The sequence below is a fragment of the Petaurus breviceps genome, unplaced genomic scaffold (assembly GCF_028583685.1).
Source record: "Petaurus breviceps papuanus isolate PSGF00001 unplaced genomic scaffold, PetGlider_PUasm1.0 37, whole genome shotgun sequence".
In the NCBI taxonomy this organism is placed as follows: Eukaryota; Metazoa; Chordata; class Mammalia; order Diprotodontia; family Petauridae; genus Petaurus; species Petaurus breviceps.
The window spans coordinates 41,968,583-41,991,576 of NW_027186296.1; the positions used below are offsets into that span (position 1 = coordinate 41,968,583).

Consider the following 22,994-nt stretch of genomic DNA (forward strand, 5'->3'; position numbering starts at 1 on the left):
TGCCCAAGGTCACACGGCTAGTGTTGTGTTAAGTGTCTGAGGCTGGATTTGAACTCAGGTTCGCCTGATTCCAGGGCCGGTGATCTATTCACTATGCCACCTAGCCGCCCCTGGAATTTACCTTTTTAAAGAGCCCATTTGATAACTTCAATGATTTAAGCTAGGGGTTCTTAACCTTTTCAATGTCATGGACCCTTTAGGCCATTTGTTGGATGCTTTTTCAGAATAATGCTGTTAAATGAATAAAATGAAATACATAGGATTTCAAAGGAAGCCAACCATACTGAGATACAGTTATCAAAATGTGGAAGTTTTCATAAATTTATAGAGCCTGGATTTAAAGAAATAGAAAAAAAAATGCAAACATTCCTATTAAAGGTAATCTTGAAAATCAGTACACAGGTTTAAGGAAATTTGCAGACTTTTTAAAGACTCATTTTAACTTCCTTTCCTTTTTCTTCTGTTTAACAGTTTTCTTTTTAAAACTGGCTACCTCTATATTACAAGTCTACAAACTGCCACACAAACACGAAGAACATTTCCTCTGTAATTACATGTTACAATGACAATAATTGTGTTGAAAGATGAAAAAGAAACCCAGGTGGTAGGCTTTGAACAGACACATAACTGTTCAATTTTGCAGAATTTAAGGTTTGAAAGACTTGTTTCCATAGCAAATACAGGGAAAAACGAACTCATAATAGACAACAAATTAATGGAAATGTTAGCAACTACTTAAATAAAAATTCATGGTAGCAAGGTAGTACTTGATAAAAGATAACTGTCTTTTTAAAAAAAGTTCTCAGGTTAATAGAGTCCACAGTTCTTCCCTCTGATACTTGACTGGTTGGCTTTCCCAGAGCTGAAGGATACCAAACCATCTATGACATGGAGACACATGCTACAATCCAGAAAAAAAGGGCTAAATGGTGCAGCAGATGTTGTGCTGGCCTGGAGTCAGAAAGGCCTGAGTTCAAATCTGGCCTCAGACACAAACTGTGTGACCCTGGACAAGTCACTTAACCTCCGTTTGTATGTATCACTTGATGTTTATGATCGGTGTTATTGAATAGTGTTATTTCTGTTGTTACATTTTTCAAGGAATCTTTGTTAAAAAAAGAACCTTGGTGGGCATTTTGTCGCTTTTTCATAATTTAAAAACAATAAGCAAGATAGGATTTATAGTCTCAATATCTTTCAGTCAAGTGCAAAATGGCAAAGATGTGGTCTACTGTTGATTGATTATTAGTTGCAAAAGTCTGCTTCTTCCCTGCTAAGACCCTTGTCAAGGATAATCTTGATTTATGTATAGACAAGCTGGGGATGAAGATTTTGTATAAGTGGGAGAGTAGGCATGTTGGTCAATAATTAATGTTTTCTCAGTTGCCTTTTTTGAGGTTATATTGATAAAGGCCATGATTTTTTCCATGTCTTTGGTATATTACCCATCTTTGGAAACCTTGGCTATCATTCCATCATCACCTTCATAATCATGGTTCATCTAGCATGGATCTCACTTATGTTCATTTGGTCCAGTAGAGTTGTTTGACCCACCTCTGTTCTCTATTTATAATTCTATCTCCCTTATAAACACATGTAGAACTGTTGTATTATGGTTCAAGGGTAGTAGTTCCATTGCCCTTGGTGTATAAGACATTTGTTTTAATAATCTTTATAGATCTTTTCCATTTTTCGTCTATTTGACTCCTTCCTTCCATTCTTGTCCTTTAAAGGAATTTGGGTTTGTGATTACTTGCTTAGTTGGTATTTCTTGCCAAGCTTTAAAAAAACAAAAACCCTGGTATTACCTTCTAATGTTTTTATCTACTTTATGAGATGATATTTCTCCTAATCATCCATCATCCTTCATAAAATTTTACAAACGAGCTTATATTTTAAACCACTGTTGGCTTTGGCAGCCACCTCTCTACTTGGCAACTACAGTTAAGTCAAATGTTTGCTGGCTAAGGTGCTTTCTGGGGTTTTCTGGTATTCTTGTAGTAATATATTTACAATGTTGTTAAACTTTGGTAAAAAATAATTGTAATCAATATTGATGTCATTTCTGATGTCCCTTTCTGTTACGGGAATGGGAATCCAAGATTTTCCCTGCCCCTAGGCCCTTTGATAGGCTGATAACGTTCCAAGATTTGAAAATATACTTTGCCCCCTAATAGGCTGAATGTGGTCACATGGAGCCAGTGGCAGGAGGCTTGTTTTTTCAGGAAAGCCCACACCTTGATGCTGTGTGATTGGGCACTGGGTCAACAGGGTTGTGACATTCTCTGAGCCAGGAGAAGGCTATATATACCCTGATGTGATGTTTTGTTGTGGGGCTCACTTTGAGAAGAGTTGTGTGATTTGACCAGATGAGATTCTGGGCAGCCGTTGAGCCCCCGGGCTTTGAAAACCCAGATGTTGGTACTTCTCTCTCTGGTAACTGACTAGGTATGGGTGTAATGGTCAGACAGCGGGAAGCCTGTCTGCTGATCTGTTCCTTTGCCTGTATTTGTTGTCTGCTTGTAACCTGTTTGTATTCTCTGAAGTTCGGGGTGCTGACCTTTTTCCCCTGAACTAGGTAAATGACATGTGTTTGATTAAAGCAATATTGTTAACCCATTTTTGAGTTGCTTTCCTTTAGAAAAGCAGATCTAAGAACCTGTGTTGGCAGCCATCCTCGGGATGCTAGGGTGTTTGTTGCTAGTTTCTCATTATTGATTTCTTATAATGTCTTAATGGAGAAGATACCCTGCTTGTGGATAGCTTTCAAAGATATATTTAATTTAACTGAGTGAAATCCTTTTTCAAAAAAAATCACTCAGCAATAGATACCACAGGATATTATTTTCTCTATACCCCTACATTCAGTTCTGTGGCATTAAGGATGGAGTCCATGATAGGAAATCTTTTCATGTTTTCATAAAGAAACCCTCATTTCTCATTGGGGCTTTCTCAGCAACAATTTTTTGGGGGGAGGTAAAAAGGGAGGTAAAAAATCTGTGAGCTTTCTTATTCTTTCAAAATCTTTATTCTACTTGAGAAATTTTGACAATCAATTTCTAGGCACCTTAAAAATTGTGTCCACTCCAACATGACATATGTATAGATTTTCCATATGTATCTTATCATGTCTAAGAGCTCTTTTGGACAACGTTCTTAAATGTCACTGTCATTTCTGAACATAGGTGAAAGACATCAAATGTGGCAATTCTACTAGCACTGCTAAGAAATGTAGATCAATATAGAAACACTAGCAGATCTGTTCTATTTTGTGTTTTTTATCTTCATTCCAATTTCATTTTCAAATGCTATCTAGACGATTGGACACAGCCAGATCTCATGCAAAGTTGGCTGCAAGCTTATTTTCCCTTCAAAAACTTTTTACTATTTTATAAGAACATACAGCTCACTATTTTCTTTCCTAATGTATTCTACTCTGTTATCCTTGGTTACCATGTCTTTCCACTTAACAGAGAGATTAAGTGTTTTCTCTAACTCTTGTCTCATTTAATCTCTTTTTTATTGTTTACACTTTTTAGTGATAGAGTCAATATCTTTACACTTATCCATTTCTCAAATTTAAAAAAGTAATTGTCTAAATAAGTTAGGTCAAAGCTACTATAATCATATGTGGTCTCTACTCTTTAACCTTTATCCTTCTATTTGATTTGTTATTTAATAAAAATTTTTTTTACTCTAACCAAGTGATGGTCTGATTACACATAGATAGGATTTTGTCAGCTTCAAGCTATCTCTCAAGTGGAATCCAGATTACCACTTAGTCAATAAGCATTTCTTTTGTTCTAAGCTCTATACTAAGCAAAAAACAATCACTGCCTTCAAGAAACTTACAATCTAACGGGTGAGACAATATGCAAACAACTATGTAGAAATAAGATGCATACAGGATAAACTGGACATATCCAAGATGGGGAAGGCACAGGCATTATGGGGGATCAGGAAAGGATTTTTCTAGGGGAGATTTTAGCTAGTACTTGAAAGAAGCCAGGGAGGCCAGAAGATCCAGGTGAGGAGACAATTCCAGCCATGCCTGGTGGACAGCCGGTGAAAATGCCTGGAGCTGGCTGATGGTGTGTCTTATGTGAGGGAGAGCAGGGAGGCAGTGTCACTGAATTAATAGATAGCATGTTGAGGGGGTGAAGGGAAGGAGTTAAGGATGTAAGATGACTAGAAAGGTAAAAGGGGCCAGGTTAGGAAGAGTTTTTAATATTAAACAGGGCTTCCTCTTTGTTAGGAATATTTAAGAGAGGTGGCATGGGCATGAGTTGTGCTGGATAGCTTCTGAGATCTCTTACAAATCTGAGTCTCTTATTCTAATAATTTCTTTATTTGCCCATTCAAAGGAAACCTATGATGCATTCTTTTACTAAGCTAGAACTTTTTTATGTCTTCTGGTTTCGATTATGCTAATATGGAAATAATTCAGTTAACTTCTACACAGCTAGGTTCTGATTAGTGTGAAGTGGTCACATTATTTGAAATGTGCACTATTCCAAGTAAAATCATATGTAAAAAAAGTAAATTATAAGTAATATATGGCAATTTGGTCAAGCTCAATGGAAATATGCAGTGCAAATTCAAATAATGCAACCAGTTAACAGGGATTCATTATTTGCACTAATTGGGACATGTTAAGTCAACTTATTTTTATCTGAATAAAGATCACAAGAGAGGAGTTCCAACAGATAAATTAACTTGTATCATTCTGTAAGTAAAAGGCCCCCAGTCAGGATGGAGAGTCTTTTGAATTTTTGTCCATTTTATGGGTTTCTGTGGCAAAAAAAAAAAAATACCATGACAATGACTGATAAGGAACTTCTTTGAATCTAGTTAAGTTGGTCCTTGGGCCTTAACTCCTAAGAGAAACCAGAGTCCCTCCATACCAGGTGGAAGTACTAGAGTAGAACCTATGCTATGTGGTGGCATGTGGCACAGATATACTAAGGTTTCATAATATAAGTGATTTCCATGGGGCAAATTGTGTTTTTTTTTTTGCTTTTTGGAGGGGGGAAAGTAGGGCACTTGGGGTTGACTTGCCCAAGGTCACATGGCTAGTTTTTTGTGTTCTGTGTCTGAGGCTGGATTTGAACTCAGGTCTTCCTGACTCTACGACCGGTGCTCTATTCACTGCACCACCTAGCCGCCAATGGGGCAAATTCTAATACATTAATTTCAATATTCTTAAGTAGGCTTCTTTGCTGTATATGTATTTCAAAAGGCTTGGTTCTCTTGTTTTATTTTATCTATCTTCCAAAAGTTAATCAATTTAAGCAGACATTAAGGCCCCTGCCTGGCAACAAACATTTGCAGTTGTTTCCTTTCCATGGCACTTCAGCCCACAGGTTTCTGCCCAGGGGGATTAAGTACATCAGCAGCCTACAAGGACACAGACTATCAATCTCTTATTACTTCACAGGCTCAAAGCATTTTAGAGCTGGAATCTTAGAGCTCATACAATCTCTTTTCCACCTCCTCCCCGCCCCAACTGGGCCTAGAGTCAGACAGATCTGAATTCAAATCTAGCCTCAGACTAGATCTACTGTGCCTGCCAAGTCTGTCAACCGCTATTTGCTGCAAAATGGGAATGATAACAGCACCTAGCTCCCAGGGTTGTGAGAATCAAATGGGATAATATTAATACAGTGCTTAGAACATTGTCTGGCACACAGTAGGTGCTTAATAAGGAAGGAAACAAACATTTTTTAAGTGCACCAACCCTGAGAGGTATGTACTATTATTATTCCCATTTTACAGTTGAGGGAAGTGAGGCAGCCAGAGGTTAAAGTGACCTGCCCAGTGTGTCACGCAGCTATGAGCACCTGGGGTTGGATGCGAACTCAGATCTTGACTTCAGGTCTAGCACTCTTATCGACTGCACCCACCTAGCTGCCTTAATAAATGTTTTTTTTAGCCCCTCCTTCTTATTTAATAGATAAGGAAACCAAGGCACAGAAGTTAAGGAACTTGCTAAAAAAAATTAATTACTAATTAATTGAAAGCTACTTAAATTCAATACACTTATTAGGTGATGACTCTATGAATGGCACTGTTCTGGGTGCTAGATATGCAAAGACAAGCTCTTGCTGCTAAGAAGCTTGCATTTTACCGGAGGAAATCACTTCTATGGTGATGTAACATGGAGGAGTGACCAAACAAAAACATCTACAAAGACAAAAACATCTATAAAGTCGTTTGGGGGTGGGAGGAGGGCACTGACCAGAACGAGGATCTCTTCTCACTTGTGGCACCAATTTTCCCCCCTAATATTATTCCATGCTGTCTCTTCTGTCAAGGTCATCTGAACAATTTCCTCTACTTTCCCTAGAATATCTGTCATTTTGTGGAACACACTTACATTGGTGAGCAAAAGAAAAATCAGGTTAAATATCCTAATAGATTGGGAAGTCCAGAATAGAGACTTTTTAAAATGACATGCAAAGGAAGAGGGAAGAGAGTGCCAGGCTGCCTGTAAATCAGGTAAATCACTGATCCTTTCTATTTCTGTTTCCTTAATTGAAACATGGAACTACTATACCCTTCTCTTCCATCCTCAAGGGGTGATGAGGCAACAAAATGAGATGACAGATGCAAAAGCACTTTAAAAAGGTAGGAAAGTAAAATTCTATTGCTTTTCACTATTTGAGAAGGTGGTCCATTATCTGTCTCCAGAAGGAAAACATACAAAGTCACTCATTTTAATTCCAAGGGCAGACAAGTTCTGAAAATATTTTACTGTAAACTGGCCTGAGAAAGAGAAAGAGAAAAAGGGAAAAGAAGATAGACAGAAAGCAGAAACAGAAAGGAAGAGAAAGGGAAAGAGAAAAAGAGAGAGAAGAAAAAAAGAGAAAATGAAAAAGGGAGAGATAGAGTGAGAGAGATGAGAGTTGGGAGGGGGGTGTGAGAGAGAGAGAGAGAGAGATATGAGGGGGAAGGAGATTTCCAGTGTACTTTTCTTACCACAAGGACATGTTCCAGTAGGTCCAGGTATCCCAAGGTACATTCTGTTCCATATCGCAGAGCTCGAGCTTTCACATCTTCAGCAACATCAGCATGATATGAAGCTTGCTAAGGAGAGAAAGGAACAGAGACCTTAAAACAAGAAGAACCAATCCTACACCAATCAAAGCAGAGAAAGGAAGCTTCCCCCCAAATTCACAGGATCATAGAGGTAGAGCAGGTAGGGAGAGAGATCTCAAAGATAATCTAGGTCAACCCTCTCATTTTACAGATAAGGATGCCAAGGTCCGGGGAAGATGAAATATACCTTGCCCGTGGTTCCATAGGTAAATATGTGTCAAAGGCAGGATCAAAACCCAGGATCCTGACTCCAGGGCCAGTGTTCTTTCCAAAGGATCACAGTGAATTTAAAAATCTAATTTCTCAAAGATATTACCATGGGGAGAGGGTGGGGGGGAGATAGAGGGAGATCTACAAGCCTTACTTTGAATTATTAAGGAAATGGTTCTCAAAAGTGAGGAAAATAAAGGGTCACACTGTGAATTATTTTTTATGGCCATTCAATATAGCTGATCATGCTATCCAAAGTTTTAAATCAAAAGTCAGAAATAATTTAGCAAAACTCAACTGGCCTGTGTGTTATGAACAGAAAGAAATTAATCATTTAACATAGAATTTATTTTTTATTTGTTCAGAACATCAATAAATATAGATAGAAATTTAGCAATTACTCTGGGTAAGGGAAGCCTAGACAAACAGTAGATAGACTCTGAGGTTGTTCAGATATTCCTTATCTGAAATCTGACAGTTTGATTCCCTTATTTAGTTCCTATTACAGAGGTGAATAAAATATCAGCTTTCGGGAGAGAAACGGAAGCATGAGTAAAACAGATACTTTCTCCCAGAGTTGTAATAGTAGGCACAAGGGCTCATGCCATTACAACATGATTTAGTTCTCCCTTTCTTTTCAAACTGAAATTGAAAGGTTACTTATGACTCCAGGCACCTGTTGCTATGCCACTCACCTTAGCCTACTGCCAACAGTCTGAGCCCTGGGAGCAGGTTAATTAATGCTTGCTTCCCTCTTTCACTTATAGTACTGTGAAATCTCTATACCTTGCACTTTAAGTGGGAGTGAATTTCTGTACTCCCTCAGTGAAGCAGGAAAAAAAAAAGGCAAGGCAATGGAAGCAGGGGTGGGCCCAGGAATAAGCTGGTAAATGTTTAACAAATGTCTCTTCAGAAAAAAAGTATACCCATGATACATTTTAAAATCTGCATTATTTAAATTTTCTCCATCACTCCCTTAAAATCAACAAAACAATGAATCAGTCCTAGATTTGTAGCATTTGCTGATTTCTAAGGCACAAATACATTGAAAATTGAACAAATGGGTTTCCTGGTGAGTGGCTTACACCTGGGTGGGCCTCAAGTTGAGTGGGACAATAGTACCACAGAATGTTAGAGCTGGAAATGTTCTTAAAGATCATCTAATCCAATCCTCTCCTTTTAAAGGAGAAAATAAAAGCCAGAGATGGTTGGAATATAAGTGCAAACCACACAATGAGTTCTGCAAAACACATCAGGCTAAAGATTCTCATAGAGGCAAGGTGGCTTAGAATATACATTGTGGGACTGGGAGTCAGTGAATGCTTGTGTTCAAATCCCAACTCTGGTAAATGAGGCCCTGTAATGACTCAGGGGCCTAAGACTATATGTTAATGACTGCTTTAGTAGAGGGAGTTTCTTCACTGGAATTTCTTTATACCTATTAAATCACAGTTTTGGAACAGACGTAGTGTTAGATTTTGAAGGGATAGAGGCTAACTCATCCATGTGTCATTTAACAGATTAAGTAGCTAGGTCGACCATTGGATTCAGTGCTAACTAGACTTGGAGTATGGAAGACCTAAGTTTAAATCATGTGTCTTATACAAACAAGTCACTTAATTTTTTTCAGTCTCAGTTTACTCATCTTTGAAATGAGCATAATAACAGCACCTGTCTCATAGGATCACTGAAAGGATCAAATGAAAAAAGTATATGTAAAATGTTTTGCAAACCTTAATGAATGCTATAATTATCGTTACAATAAAATAGGTCCAAGGTAATTAAAGACTTTTCCAAGTTTACACCAATCGTAAGTGATAGAGCTGGGATACTCTTAATTCCAAATCTAGTGATTTTTTTCAGTGTCATGGAGCCTGCTAAACGTTTCCAAATGGATGAGTTCCAAGTATAAAGGCTTCCTTGGGACTCTGCCCAAAGCAGCCCTTTGGTCTTTTTCAGGACGACATTCCCTCCGGAGTTTTACCAGATAATTCAAGAAGGATGAATGATTTCTCAAAATGTAACACAAAATATAATCACAGAAAAGCAAACAATATGGAACAAAATACCAGCTTTAAGAACAGTTGGTTCTTGTTTGCTATAGATGTGCTTCTGGGTCATATATAAACTGAATTTTTGTAAACTGAATCATATTAGAAACACACCAGACAACTGCGCTATTTGAAAAAAGAAGCCTGTGAAACAAATCTTGCCACAAAATAGATACTCTCTCTGCGACACAAATAATTGTTCTTTAATTTATCCATTTTCTAAATAGGTTGGCTTAAAGCAGGATGTGCCTATAAAAAACATGATAGTGTCAAAATTCTGTTTTCTGTGCAGGTTGAGATGGGTTCTGGTTAATTATTGCACTTAATTTTATTCTGTAGTTTTTTTTGTGTTCTACAAACATCGTGAGACTTTTCTAGACTTAACCTTCTAGCTTAAACTTTCTCATGACACTGCCTTTGCTTAATAGGAACATTAGTTTGGTATAATAGAAAGACCATTGGCCTGGAACACAGGAGAGTAAGACTGCTAACTTGTCACAGCTGGTATAGATAGATGGCTTAGTGGATATGGTGCTAGACCTGGAGTTGGGAAGACGTGGGTTTGAATTAAGCTTCAGACCGATGGCAAGTCATTTCACATGTCTGCCTCAGTTCCCTCAACTGTAAAATGGGGGTAAGAGTAGCTTCTATCTCCTAGGGGAGTTGTGAGGATCAGATGGGATAATATTAGGAAAACAGTTAGCACAGTGCCTAGAATATAGTAGGAGAACTGAGTAACTGTTTCTTCCTTTCTTGGGCATGTCAGTTGACTTTTCAGTCCTAGTCCCTTGAATATAAAATAGGGGAATCTTAATCAATAATCTCTAACATCCCTTTAAAATATGAGGCAGGGGAGAATGATGGAGTAAACTAATAGGGAATTTGTTATGGATAAGACACATCTAAATTATGTGTATGATTACTGGAAAAAAGCCGATCATGTTATATTCAATTAGAAATAAAAAAATAATTTAGAGAAATTCAGTTAGATTTTTGTTAGTAACTTAACTTAGATGATGAAATTAATCATTTATTTAAATAATTATATTTTAGAGGAGATCTAGATCTTACTCTGGGTAAGGGAATCCTAGGTAAATAGGTTAGGCTATCTTATGAGTCACTGATAAGTCCGATGGTATATTATGCTCCTAATTCTACACTCTAGAGGTGAATCACAAAGCAGGTTGCCTTCTTTGTTCTCTACCTCCAATGATACTCAATGCCTTCATTCTGCCTGCAGGTAGCAAAGGTGCCCCTTCCCCCATGGTGTTCTATCTTGGGATAATTAGTTTAATTCATTATCCTTTACCAGGAACATATCTGCATTTTAACTAGGGCCATCTGGATAAAGAACATAAATAGAAATACCCTGCTCGCTCAAGAGAGGGGGCTAGGGGTAAGGAAGGGAGAAGGACCTTTCAGTGCCTCTTAAATCACACATCTAGGGTGTTACCTACAAAGAGAGCCCGCATTGTCATTGAGAGATCTCACACCTAAAAGTCAATGGAGAGGCCTATGCCAGTCAAGAGTATGCAGACACATTACAAACTAAATGTTTAGCAATCTAAATTTCCATATATCTACAGCCATCTCTCCATCTAATATACATCCACATTCTAATTGTATATTTATATTACATATATATATACACACTAGAAAAAAATGGAGATTTTTTTTTTCTCTCTCTACACACATATACACACACTCCCTTCTGACCAGAGAAGATCACACTGCCTCATCATCCTTCTCACCCTGGAAGATCACTCTACCCCTATGGTCCCTTCCTCTGATTAGTCAGTCACTTCCCAAACCTCCATTTTAAGGACAGTTCCCTGGCCAGCCACGTGCCCTCCTTTATTCCTCTTTAGGAATTCCATTCCTCACTCTCTGGGCTTTTACCACCCACCTCCCCACTCCACCTCCTTCCCCCTAGCTTTTCATTTTTTTCTTTATGTGTGGTCTTCCCCTATTAGAATGTAAGGTCCTTGAGGGCAAGATTATCTTTCTTTTGCTTGTATCTGTATTCATGTTGATTAGCAGAGTGCCTGGCATAGAGCAAACACTTAATAAGAGCCTGCTGACTAGAAAAGGTTAGCCTGGTCATGTGGCAAGGGTAAGCAGCATATAAACTCCTTTGGTATCCAACTAATATCAAGGGTGCTATAAGTAAGCCCCTGGCATGTTGGATGAACCACTTTTGGATGATTTAGAAGAAAATGTAAACAGACTCCTGTGGGTTGTAATCAATCACTTTCAGGAACAACAATCAATCAACAAGCATTTATCAATTGCATAGTACATGCCAGAGACTGCTGACATTCTACTGACCTAAAAGGATGAGATTCGTATGGTATATATTGAAAAAACCCTTTCCCCTTTATCTTCTATACTCTTATCAGTCACACAATTCCTATGAATTCCTTACAACTAGCAGCTGCTTTTGGGATATAGATACATCCTGAGCAAAGCCTTCTATGATCAAAACCTTAGTGTTACCTTTGATTCTTCTTTCTTTCATCTCAGAGCCAAGTAATTACCAAGGCCTACTGATTCTGTTTGTAAAATATTTCTCATATCCAGCCCCTCTTCTTTATACCCAATGCCACCACCCTACAACAGGCCCTCATCATTACCTTTCGCTTCACGTAGATAAGTCTTCTAACAGAAAGACTTTCTTTCCAAAGCCAGACTTATAGAGATCTAATCCCATCATCCTTCTGTCCAAAAAATCCTTAGTGGCTCCATATGGTCAACAAATAAAGGTCTAAGTCTTGCCTGGTATTTAAGGCTTTCCATAATCAGTCTTGTCTCATATCACCATGCACTGTGCTCCAGCCTACTTAGACAACTGTTTTCCCTGAACACACCTTGTGTCTTTCCCTCATTACCTGATGAATTCCTGTTTGCCATGTAAGGGCTAGCTTATCTGTCACCTCCTCCAAGAAGTCTTCACTGATTCCTTTGTCACCCCTAACCTCAGCCACTCTCCCTCTCACAATGTGCCTTGGCTTTTTCATACATTGCATTGTTTTCTACTTCTTCTGACCACTGTGTATTGTAGAGGGGTAGGTGTGTGTGTGTGTGTGTGTGCATGTATGTTTGCGTGTGTGAAAGCTCAATCTCTTAATTACATCCCTGCTCTCGTTCTATCTAAACATTGTTACCTACCCACTTAATACCTAGAACAATATGCCAAGCACTTATAAGTTTTATGGATCCCACTTGGAATTTTACCTTCTTCAACAAACAAATTTCTACTGCACTGCCGACATTCAGGAAGAATTTTTATTCTAGCTGGGTGGATCATTATTAAAGCTCTGGCACACAGGACTGTTATTTTTCATTATTTATTTATGCTTTACTAGCTAGTGCCAGTCAGCTTGTTGTGATGTTCAATTTTGAGCACCATGAAGATTTTCCCAGAAAGTTCAACCAGATTTCTTTCCCGGACCACTTTGGCAAGACCTCGTTGCCAGGTTCCAGGATCAATGATTTTGATTACCAATTATTTATATGCCTATGTACACGCCATATATAAAAACGAAATATATTATATTTTGTTATATATGAGAAGCAGGAAGGTGTAGTGGATAGAGAGCCGGGTTCAAAAGCTGCATTTGAGACATACTGGTCCTGGGTAAGTCATGTGGGTAAGCACTCTAGGGCGTTCTTTAAGACTGTCTCCAAGAAAAGGGCTAATCAGCATTGGAAGTTGCTTATTGGGAAATAGCTATATCAATGGAACCCCAGGTCCTATCCAAAGACAGCAAATATGTATGCAGCATGTATACCTAAGGATGCCTGGGCCTTGTCATCCACCTCACCACTGGGCCTACAGGATTTCCTGATCAGCTAAGTTCCTTTTTATATGTTATCCCCTCCAATTAGAGAGCAAATTCTGACTCAGCTTTTCTATGGGTATCCCCAGTGTTTTTAGCACAGGCTTAATAAACAACAACAACAACAATTATTATTATTTAGTAATAATAAAAAAACTTGACTTAGTAACTGCTTGATAATTGTTCTTCCATTTATTCACACACACACAGACACATACCCAAATATTTATATACACATGTAAACACCTTTGAATTTCTCCTATTTTCTTAGCAAGATAAAGCAAGGAAGGCTCCCAGGATATTGGGTGTAGTTTTTGTGATGGGACGGACAAGAATCATAGTAGATGGGCAGGCATGGATGGACTGAGATTTGTATTGTCAAACAGGATACCTGCATTAATGATGTCACAGATCCATTTGAGTTTTTGAGTATATTTATATTTATACTTTATGTGTATATAATAATAATTAACATTTACAAAGTGCTTACTATGTGTCAGGCACTTTACAGATATTATCTCATTTGATCTTCACAATAACCTTGGGAGTTAGGTGCTATTATTATCCTCATTTTACAGAAGAGGAAACTGAGGCAAACAGGTGAAATGACTTGCCCAGGATCACACAGCTTGCAAGTGTCTGAGGCTGGATCTGAGTGCAGATCTTCCTGAAAGGCCCAGTACTCTATCTACTGTGCTACTTAGTCACCCCTTATATTTATATCATAGATACATATCTTCTAACATATGGACATATGCACATACAAATACAGCATTCTACATATACAGAGAAGTTTAGCCAGGATTTATGAAAGGGTACGCGGGTAGGAGATTCATTCATTGTTCTAGAGTACACTAGGCTTCTGTTTGGCTGAGGCCTGTTCTAAGGAACCACACTAATTGTCACTGCTTCCAAATCTCATTTTGACAATAGGTCCTGTGGTTTTAGAGCTCATGCTGGCCGAGAAGCAGGAAGGAGGTCCCCAGTGGTCCCCACTGAGGTCATTCACAGCTCATGCTACATGTCCCTTGGGAAATTTATGAGGACAAATCTCAGTAGTGGCCCTAAAGCATCAATAAATAAAATACTGATGTATCAATGTACATCCAGGTAAACAAGCTGTTTCCACAGTTATTACAGTATCTGGAATATAATATTCTCTGATCCCTTGGTCAGGAGGAAATTTGGACCTCCCCGATGTGATCATTTACATTTGCCCCTTGCTTGACAAGGTAACAATATAATTTGTTGAATTCAATTAGTGAGTATCCCTCCCCCCAAATGTTACAAATATGAAATGCTATATAAGTTCAATTTCTAATATTTTATTCAAATTGTTTTACTGTAATACAAAGAGAATCCAATACTCAAAAACTATTTTTATGTATTATAAATATTATCCAAATCTCAGTCTAACAACAGGAAAAGTCAGTGACCCTTAGAAATGAGTCTTATGGATCTTAGAACCTCAGAGTTTCAGTAAAGTGCCTAAAGGTCAATTGGCCAAAGTCCTGGACCATAGCAGCTTGTGAATATAACACCATTTGGGCTGGTGAGGCCCTCAAAATCACATTCATTATTTAATTCTAGGCCACAGTGAAGGCATCAGGGTGTCGAAGAGCAATCAGATTTTGGTCCTGATTCAGGAATATAGCAATCATGTTACTTTGGACAAATCATGTTCTTACTCTGGGCTGCAGCTGCCTCATCAGAGACATAAGATCTGATTGTGAAGGTTGCGTCTAGTTCTAATGTTCTATTATGCTTTGCTAATAACTTATCCACAAGAATACATAACCTACAAGCAAGCATATCAAGCTACATCAACATGGCATTCTGCTTTGTCTACATGGATTTCAAAGGAAAATATAGGTCCTTAAAAGTATTCTTGGAAGCATCAGACTCTCAGCAGTCTCTAGATTCTTAGATAGTGCTATTTTTCCATCAACTTTGTTAGGCAACCCAAATATGTGAATTTTCAGACCGTTCTGTAAAGCCTGAATTTTCAACTATATCCTGCAAAGCCAGGATAACCTTTTCATCCAACAAGTCAATCAATGATTCTACAATCATTTAGTAAGTATGTTAGGCAAAGATGAAAAGTGAAATAACACTTGCCCTCAAGAAACACATTCCCATGGGGGAGACTACAGGCATACATATAAATATATACTGAATATACAAAAATGAATACAAAGTGGTTATGGGAGGGCAGGCACTAGTGTCAAGGGGGATCAGGAGAGCCTTCATCTAGAGAACACACTGGAACCGAGTCTGGAAGGAAACTAGAGATTTTAAGAGCTAGAGATGAATAAAAAGGGCATTCCAGGCACAGAGGATAGTGCAAAGGTAAGGAGGCAGGAGATGGGGTACTATGTGTGAGGAATGGGCAAATATGCCAATACCAGAGAACACGTAAGAGAGAAATGTGAAAGAATGGAAAGGGAGGAAGGGGTCAGATTATAAGGATATTTAAATGCTAGACAGAGTAGTTTATATTTGATCAGGAGTCACCATACTTTATTGAACACGAGGGTGACATGGTCAGACCCACGCTTTAGGAAAATTACTTTGGAGGCTGTGTGGAGGATAAATAGAACAGGGAGAGTTAATAGGGGGCTGTTACAATAACCTAGGTGAGAGGGGATGAAGGTGGCTTGAACTAGGGTAGATATGGTGGATAAAGAAACTACAAAATGAGATAAGTGAGGGAAGAGTTGAGGATGTAAAGGGCTCATGAACCTAAGTGACTGGAAGGATGGTGTTCTTGATGGGATGAAGGATGGATTTGGGAAGAAAGGGCTGAGTTTGAGATGCCTCAGAACATCCAGCTTAAAACATCTATTTGACACTTGGTACCATGAGAAGTTAGATGGTGCAGTGTAGAGTGCTGGGTCTGAAGTCATGTAGACTCATCATGTTCAATCTGACCTTAGACATTTACTAGCTGTGTGACCCTGGGCAAGTCACTTACCCCTGTTTGCCTCAGTTTCCTCATCAGCAAAATGAGGAGGAGAAAGTGGCAAACCACTCCAGGATCAAGTCAAACACAACTAAAATGACTAAACAACAATTATGAGACAGGAGCTCAGGAGAGAACAGATCTGGACATACAGATCTGGGAGACATCTGCACAGAGATGGTAATTAAACCCTTGGGAGCTGATATCACCAAATGAGAAAATGTAGCGAGAAAACAGAAGGTCTAGCACATAGTCTTGGAATACACTCAGAGTTAGGGGGTAGGATGTGAATGATGAACTAGCAAAGAAGTTGGAGAAGGACCAGTCAGAGAGGGAGGAAGAGAAAAACGAAGGGAAACCCAGAGAGAGGAGGGAAAGTCCAAGGAGACAGAGTGCTTAAGGGTGTCAAATGCTGCAGAGAGATCAAGGAAGATGCAGGCAGAGAAGGTTCCCTTACGGCGATTTACAAATCACTGGTGACTTTGGAGAAGGCAGTTTCAATGGAGTCATAAAGCAGGAAACCAGATTGGAGGGGGCTAAGAAGATGATGTGAGGAGAAGAGGATCCCCAGGATGTATACACACACACACACACGTATATGGCCTTTTCAAGGGGTAAGGCTGGGAAAGGTAGGAATATAAGACAAATAGTTTGCAAAGATGGTGGGATCTAGTAAGAGTTTCTGAAGGATGGGAGAGACTTGGGCATTTTGAAGGAAGGTATCAGGGAAAGAACCAGTTGAGAAGAAGACATTGATGACTAGAAAGAGAAGGGGATGATGGTGAGGATAGTCTACTAGAAAAGATGAGATCAAAGATACATGCTGAGGGGGTTGACCTTTGCCAAGGAGGAAGGCCACTGCTGTATCAGAAGCTAGAGGAGAGAAAGTTAAATAGGGATAGAACTGGTGAAGAATTACTTATATTTTTTCTTTTACTCTGTCTCTCCATTTCTGCAATAAGGAGGAAGAAATCTGACATAATAAATAGAGAAACAGATGGAAAAAGCTAGATTCCTTTCCATTTCAATCACTGAATCTATTTTTTCTGTTTTCGGTGCCCTATCTGGAACTCAGAGAGGAGATTCATTCACTATCCAGTTTGGAAGTGTCTTGAGGATTTGTCAGACAAATAGGCTATCCTCTGGGTGTGAGTAATAGTAATAAGGATAATAACACTGACTTCCACTTATGGAGTAGAGCTTATAAAGTGCTTTGTCAGTCTGATAACATTGTGAGACAGGTACTGTAAGTATCAGTCACTTCATTTTACAGACGAGGAAACTGAAGCTCACAGTGGCTTTCTTCAGGTCAGATAGCTACAAAGCGTCAGAATCAGAACCCAGGTCATTCTGACTCTCCCCACTATTCCACTGCTACCTCTTCTTAAGGTTAGGCTGATACAGTTTGGCATAATGGAATGATAATTCATTTGATTGCTCTGGGGGAAAAAAAAATCACCATAAAAAAAACCCAACAAAACTTAATGAATGTTTGAAAACATAGGATCTGGTCAACTTTCTACAAAGACACCCAATTGTTAGGAAGATCTGGGTTCATATTTGGCCTGAGATACTTCCTGACTGCGTCATCCTGGGCAAGTCACTTAACTTGCCTGCTCAGTTTCCTCAACTACAAATGGAGATAATAATAGCATCTCCCACTCAGGGATGCTGTGAGGATCAAGTAAGATAATATTTATAAAGTATTTTATGCTACTATATATATGCTGCTGTTGGTTACTGTTATTGTTATTATTCTTGGGCAAAATATCCTTACCACTGTTGATGCTACCTAGACCTAACTGCTAGAAACACAGTTTGAGTTCTCTTTTTACTCTACCCGAAGGTTACTGCAGTGTAGACTGTATTGGATATGATCCAATATTGAAATAAAACTATTTTCATGGACTGGCTTGTAGGTCATAATACCCTAAATAGTCATCATGATGCCAAGCAGGCAACAAAGAAAATTCCCATCAACAAATTATCCTTCGTGTTCCTGAGTATCATGACAGGCCCAAGTATAGGAGGGCCTGAGATAACCTGTGTTCTAGGCAGAGCACATTTTAGTTCCAAAGCAAATCCTAAATCATCATTAGGCACCACAGAGGGTGTGCAATCCTTAATGCTCCTGTTTTTGTCTTTGGCATTTGGGGAGGCATCGTGCTGTAATTCCATAGAATGCAAGTTGTTTGAGGACAGGAAGCATTCCTTTTAAACTCTGTATCCCCAGTAGCATATTGCCTTGTGCATAATAGATGTCTGATAAATGTTCACTGAAATTAATGGAAAGAACTCATGGCTGGGGGTGGGGAGGGGAGTCAGAAGACTTGGGGAACTAGTCTGGCCTGTACCAGTCACTTAGCCTCGAAGGACAGTATTCATCCAATAAATATTTATTCAATTCATAGTAGATGTGCCAGGCATTGTGCTAAATGCTGGGAATACAAAGAAGCAAAAGTCCCTGCCCTCAAAAAGCTTACAACCTAATGAGGGAGATAACATGTAAATAAATATGTACAAAGCAAGCTATATTCATATAGGATAAATAGGAAATAAGCAAAAGAGAGAAAGCACTGGAATTAAAGGGGTTAGTTAAGGAAGGCCTCCAGTAGAAGGCGGGATTTTAGTTGGGAATTAAAGGAATCCAGGGAGGTCAGTAGTTGGGAACAGAGGAGCTAGAGTATTCTAGACCCGAAGACAGCCAGAGAGAATGCCCAGAGCCATGAGATGGACGTGGGGGACAGCCAGAGAGAATGCCCAGAGCCACGAGATGGACGTGGGGGACAGCCAGAGAGAATGCCCAGAGCCACAAGATGGAGTGCCTTATTCGTGGAACAGACAAATCAGCATCACTGGCATAAAGAGTACATGTTAGGGAGCAAGGTGTAAGAAGACTGCCAAATGGGGGTTAATGCCTTCTTGTCCTCCTTCATAGGTAGATCAAATATAATGGAAGTTATAGTGCTTTGAAATAATAAAAATGTTATGCAGCTGTCATACTTCATTTGCATATTGGCAAAGTAATGAGTGGGAGAGAATAAAAATTCATGCTTGGCTCATGAGAGATACTCTGGATCCTCACTCCTGCGTCACCACAGACACCAACTTCTCCACCATTGGGCCTCCCTCCCACCCCCACTTCCTCTCTATTCCACTGTCATCCACACTTTCTTCTGTATCTTCCCTGTCTCTCTCCAGGGATACGTACCCATGGCAAAGGCATCAACCCCTGTACAATGCTGGGAATTTTTTTTTCATTAAGTCAGCATTATCACTGAGCAGCAGCATAGCAACAAACCCAATTGTCTCTCTGATCTGCGGTTCATGCTTCCTGTAACATCATTTCATATGAGGTATTGAGCAATCTTAATAATAACTAGGATCCAAAGAACCTCCCAGAAATATTGCCTACCACCCCATCCACAAAAAGCCCCAATGGCCGAGGCAAGCGTACCTTGTGTGAGCCTGCCTCTGAAGTACAGCTTTGCTATCTGAAGCTTTTTGTTTTTTAAGTGAAGAAAAAATGAACAACAGGGAGAAGAAGATAGTCCATCATAATTTCCAAATGTGCAAACTTTCATGGTCACCGAACATAACATACGTGCTTTCAAGTGAGGCCAAGGGAAGGTAGCTGGAGACACTGGAGAGATGTTTTGGTGAGAGAAGCCCCCTGTCAGCATGCTGTTTTCTCTGTGGCTGGCTCATCCCAATGGATGTTACCTGGCTGCTCTCACACAAAGCCAAGTGGCCAGGTAATGATCTTTACTGATGAAGCCCTGGTAATCTAACTGAACTTGATCACAAAGTATGGGAAACAGGATGAACAGTGAACTTCAGAGAAAAAGAGTGAGGTTTAAGAAGAATCAGTGGACTTGGGTAAGTATTCCCCATAGCCAGGAACACAAGTCATGTTTCACAGCTTTCACTGAAAACCTATTTGTCTTTTTTTAAAAGAAGCTTTTAAAAATTAACATTTTATTTTCCTCCAAATTACATGTAAAAGCAATTTTTAATATTTATTAAAAAAAATTTTGAGTTCCAAATTCTCTTCCTCCCTCTCTTTCCTCCCCACCTCATGGAGAAAGTAAGCAATTTGAAAGAGAGAACCTATTTATCTTAAAAATTAATGATCAATGCTGCCAAATCACATTTCCTCATGTTATCACTCTCCACTAATTCTACTTTCTCTCCTGGGTGTTCTAGGGAAAAGAGATGATGTTCTACAGCTGAAATATGTAGATTTTTTCAATGCCTTTAAATTTCTCATCTTCCCTTTCCCGATCCATACATTTCCATTCACTTAAAAAAATGTTTTAAAAATTGAGGAAAAATTTTTTTAAACAAAAAAATACCTTTTTTTCATCCTAATGTAATGTTGCTTCACATTTTACTATTCTGGTGCTACTTAGAAATCTTCAAGAAGAAACTGTGAAACACTGAGTGTTCAAGGGTTTGGGGTTTGGGTACTCTTTCTTCCCCACCTCTTAACAAATGACCATAAAACTTATTTGGGTAGTCTTCTAGCTGCCAAAGAACCTACTTCCCCTTGAGTCGGCAGCAGTTCTGACCAAGTCCACCTGTGTTGAAGTAGCTTCTAGTCGTCTGTCCCCCTCCCCCCAATTTAATTTTCCTTGTACCTCTCCCTCACCCTGTGAAAGAACCATGGCCTTGAAATGGTTCTCACCCTGGGGAGCAAGGAGCTAATTTTTGCAAATGAGCTGTTGTGACTAGTAGTTTATCTGGCATAGCTTTTACATAGTCTGTCCAAGTTATGTTTTGCTCATTCAAACGACTCCCTCAGAGAATCATCACGAGAGTTGTGCTTCAGGAAAGGACTTCTCTACCACTACGGGAAGGACAATTACCAAGTCATTTTTAAGTTGGGAAACCTGGTCCTGAGAGCACTTAAAGCTCACTGACTATAATTCTCAGGGTCTCTTTCAGCCTGGCTCTTTTGTAAGAAGAGGTTTCTTTTGGAGTTAGGAAAGAATGGAAAATAAGGAGAATGGGAGGATTAAGTTGGCAGGTCAGCCCTTCAAAACTACCTCAAGGTAACCAGGAGAATTTTACTGTATACTTTAAGTTAAAGGTTTAAGGACTTCTACCACCCCCCTCCGATTCTACACCCTGAAACCTAAATGAAACAGTTCAGTCACAGGTGAAAATTGCCTATTAATAAAAATCCCTGCCAAGGTAAAAGCAAGGTGAAGCAAATCTTTACCTTACAAGCTGTTAACATGTCAGACACTGCTTTTCGGCTCAGATTGGCAGTGGCAATCACATCCTCCTGTCTGCACGAGTTCCCAGCGGCCACGGCTTTGGCAGTTGCCATAGTGATGCCTTTTGTCATCCTTATCGATTCTTCAGGTGATGATGTCTTTTCTGGTACTTCCTTTGACTGAAATACCTGGAAGGTAAGAGGAGAAAGGGGGAAAAAAAACAATCCACAACTTATTTATCTCTTTGCCAGGCCACCACCCGGTGCTTCAAAACAGATGCAGCAATTGGAAGCAACCTTCAAATGGCAGGAAATTAGAAATTTAATTTGAGTACAGTAATATCATTCTTGCTTGTCAAGACTCTAGCCCTGATAAGCCTCTAACACCTACACAGGGAACAGGCTGGGGAAGGCATGCGGAAAATGTTAACCCGTTCGGCTGTAGGAACTGACACCCAATATTTGTCATTTAAACTGTGCTGGGAAGCTAATTGTTTCAGTTCCCCATCCTCATCTTTAACCCATATGGGTGCCCCAGCAGCCCTCAAGACCATGCAGTCCCTTAGGTTTGTTTGTCGACTGCAAGGCAGGGCTGACCTGGATGCATCTCCGAGGACTCATATATCTCTCTTTAAAGGGGTGTGGGGTTGGGGGAAATGAGGCTTTGAGCTCACTCTATTCTTAGCCTCTCTTACAAATATAACTGCATAATTGTGCAGAGGAGCTCAAGTCGAGTGAGCTATGGTGACACTGTGAATTATTTAGCAACACATACATCTTTAGAGATGCTGAAATAAATTAACCATGGTAAATGTATATCCTACTTTAAAGCTGCACCGATCAATCATATCAAAGACTGTTGGGTGGGTGGCTCTTTTGGGTTTGTATTCTTATGTCTTTTTTCCTAAGGTTGATTATGGACAGCACTCACTTTGTATTGGACATTAGTTACCTAAGAAAAGGATGAACATCCAGATAATACTTGACTGATACCAGATTTCTTGCTTTGTGGTCTTCCTGACCCCCTGTGGGATTTTTTTGGCAAAGATCACAGAGTGGTTTGCATTTCCTTCTCCAGATGAGGAAACTAAGGCAAACAGGGTTAAATGACTTGCCCAGGGTCACACAGCTAGTAAGAGTCTGAGGTTGGATTTGAACTCAGGTCCTTCTGACTCCAGGGCTGGCACTCTATCCAGTTGGAGCACTTGGCTGCCCTAATCCCAGATTAGTGAGAATTTATCTCAGGATCTCAAGGAAGCAGTTTTCTAGAGGGTTTCCCTTAGGCAGGCAGAGGAAGAGACCAGGAATTACACAGCAGCAAGGCTAACTCAAATAAGCATCATTCCAGTGATGGAGAGGTTAAAAAAAAGGATGGGTCCAGGAAAACAGCATAGGACTGTAGTGGGGGTCTAGGCATATGCAGGAGACAACTTCGATATGAAGAGAGCCCTCCTTTCTCGGATGCTTAGGTAGGCACAAAGGCTCCAAAGCCCTGGCATGACTCTCAGCAGTAGTTCCTAAGCTTGGTCAGGCTGCAGTAAATGCTGTATTTTCACTTTATTCTTTCAAGTACAAACTAAATACTAAATCAACTAAGGTCTGAGCAATTAACA

At 39.4% G+C, this 22,994-nt stretch overlaps 1 protein-coding gene across 1 annotated transcript in view; it reads right to left on the minus strand.

The window, feature by feature from the left end:
* Window positions 1–22,994, minus strand: part of TLN2 (talin 2) — a 569,404-nt gene that overhangs the window by 32,394 nt on the left and 514,016 nt on the right. The window contains exons 54-55 of the mRNA XM_069098382.1: window positions 21,385–21,570; window positions 6,979–7,086 (exon numbers count right to left, since the gene is read on the minus strand). Coding sequence (XP_068954483.1) covers window positions 6,979–7,086; window positions 21,385–21,570 — 294 coding nt within the window. The remainder of the gene's footprint in view (window positions 1–6,978; window positions 7,087–21,384; window positions 21,571–22,994) is intronic.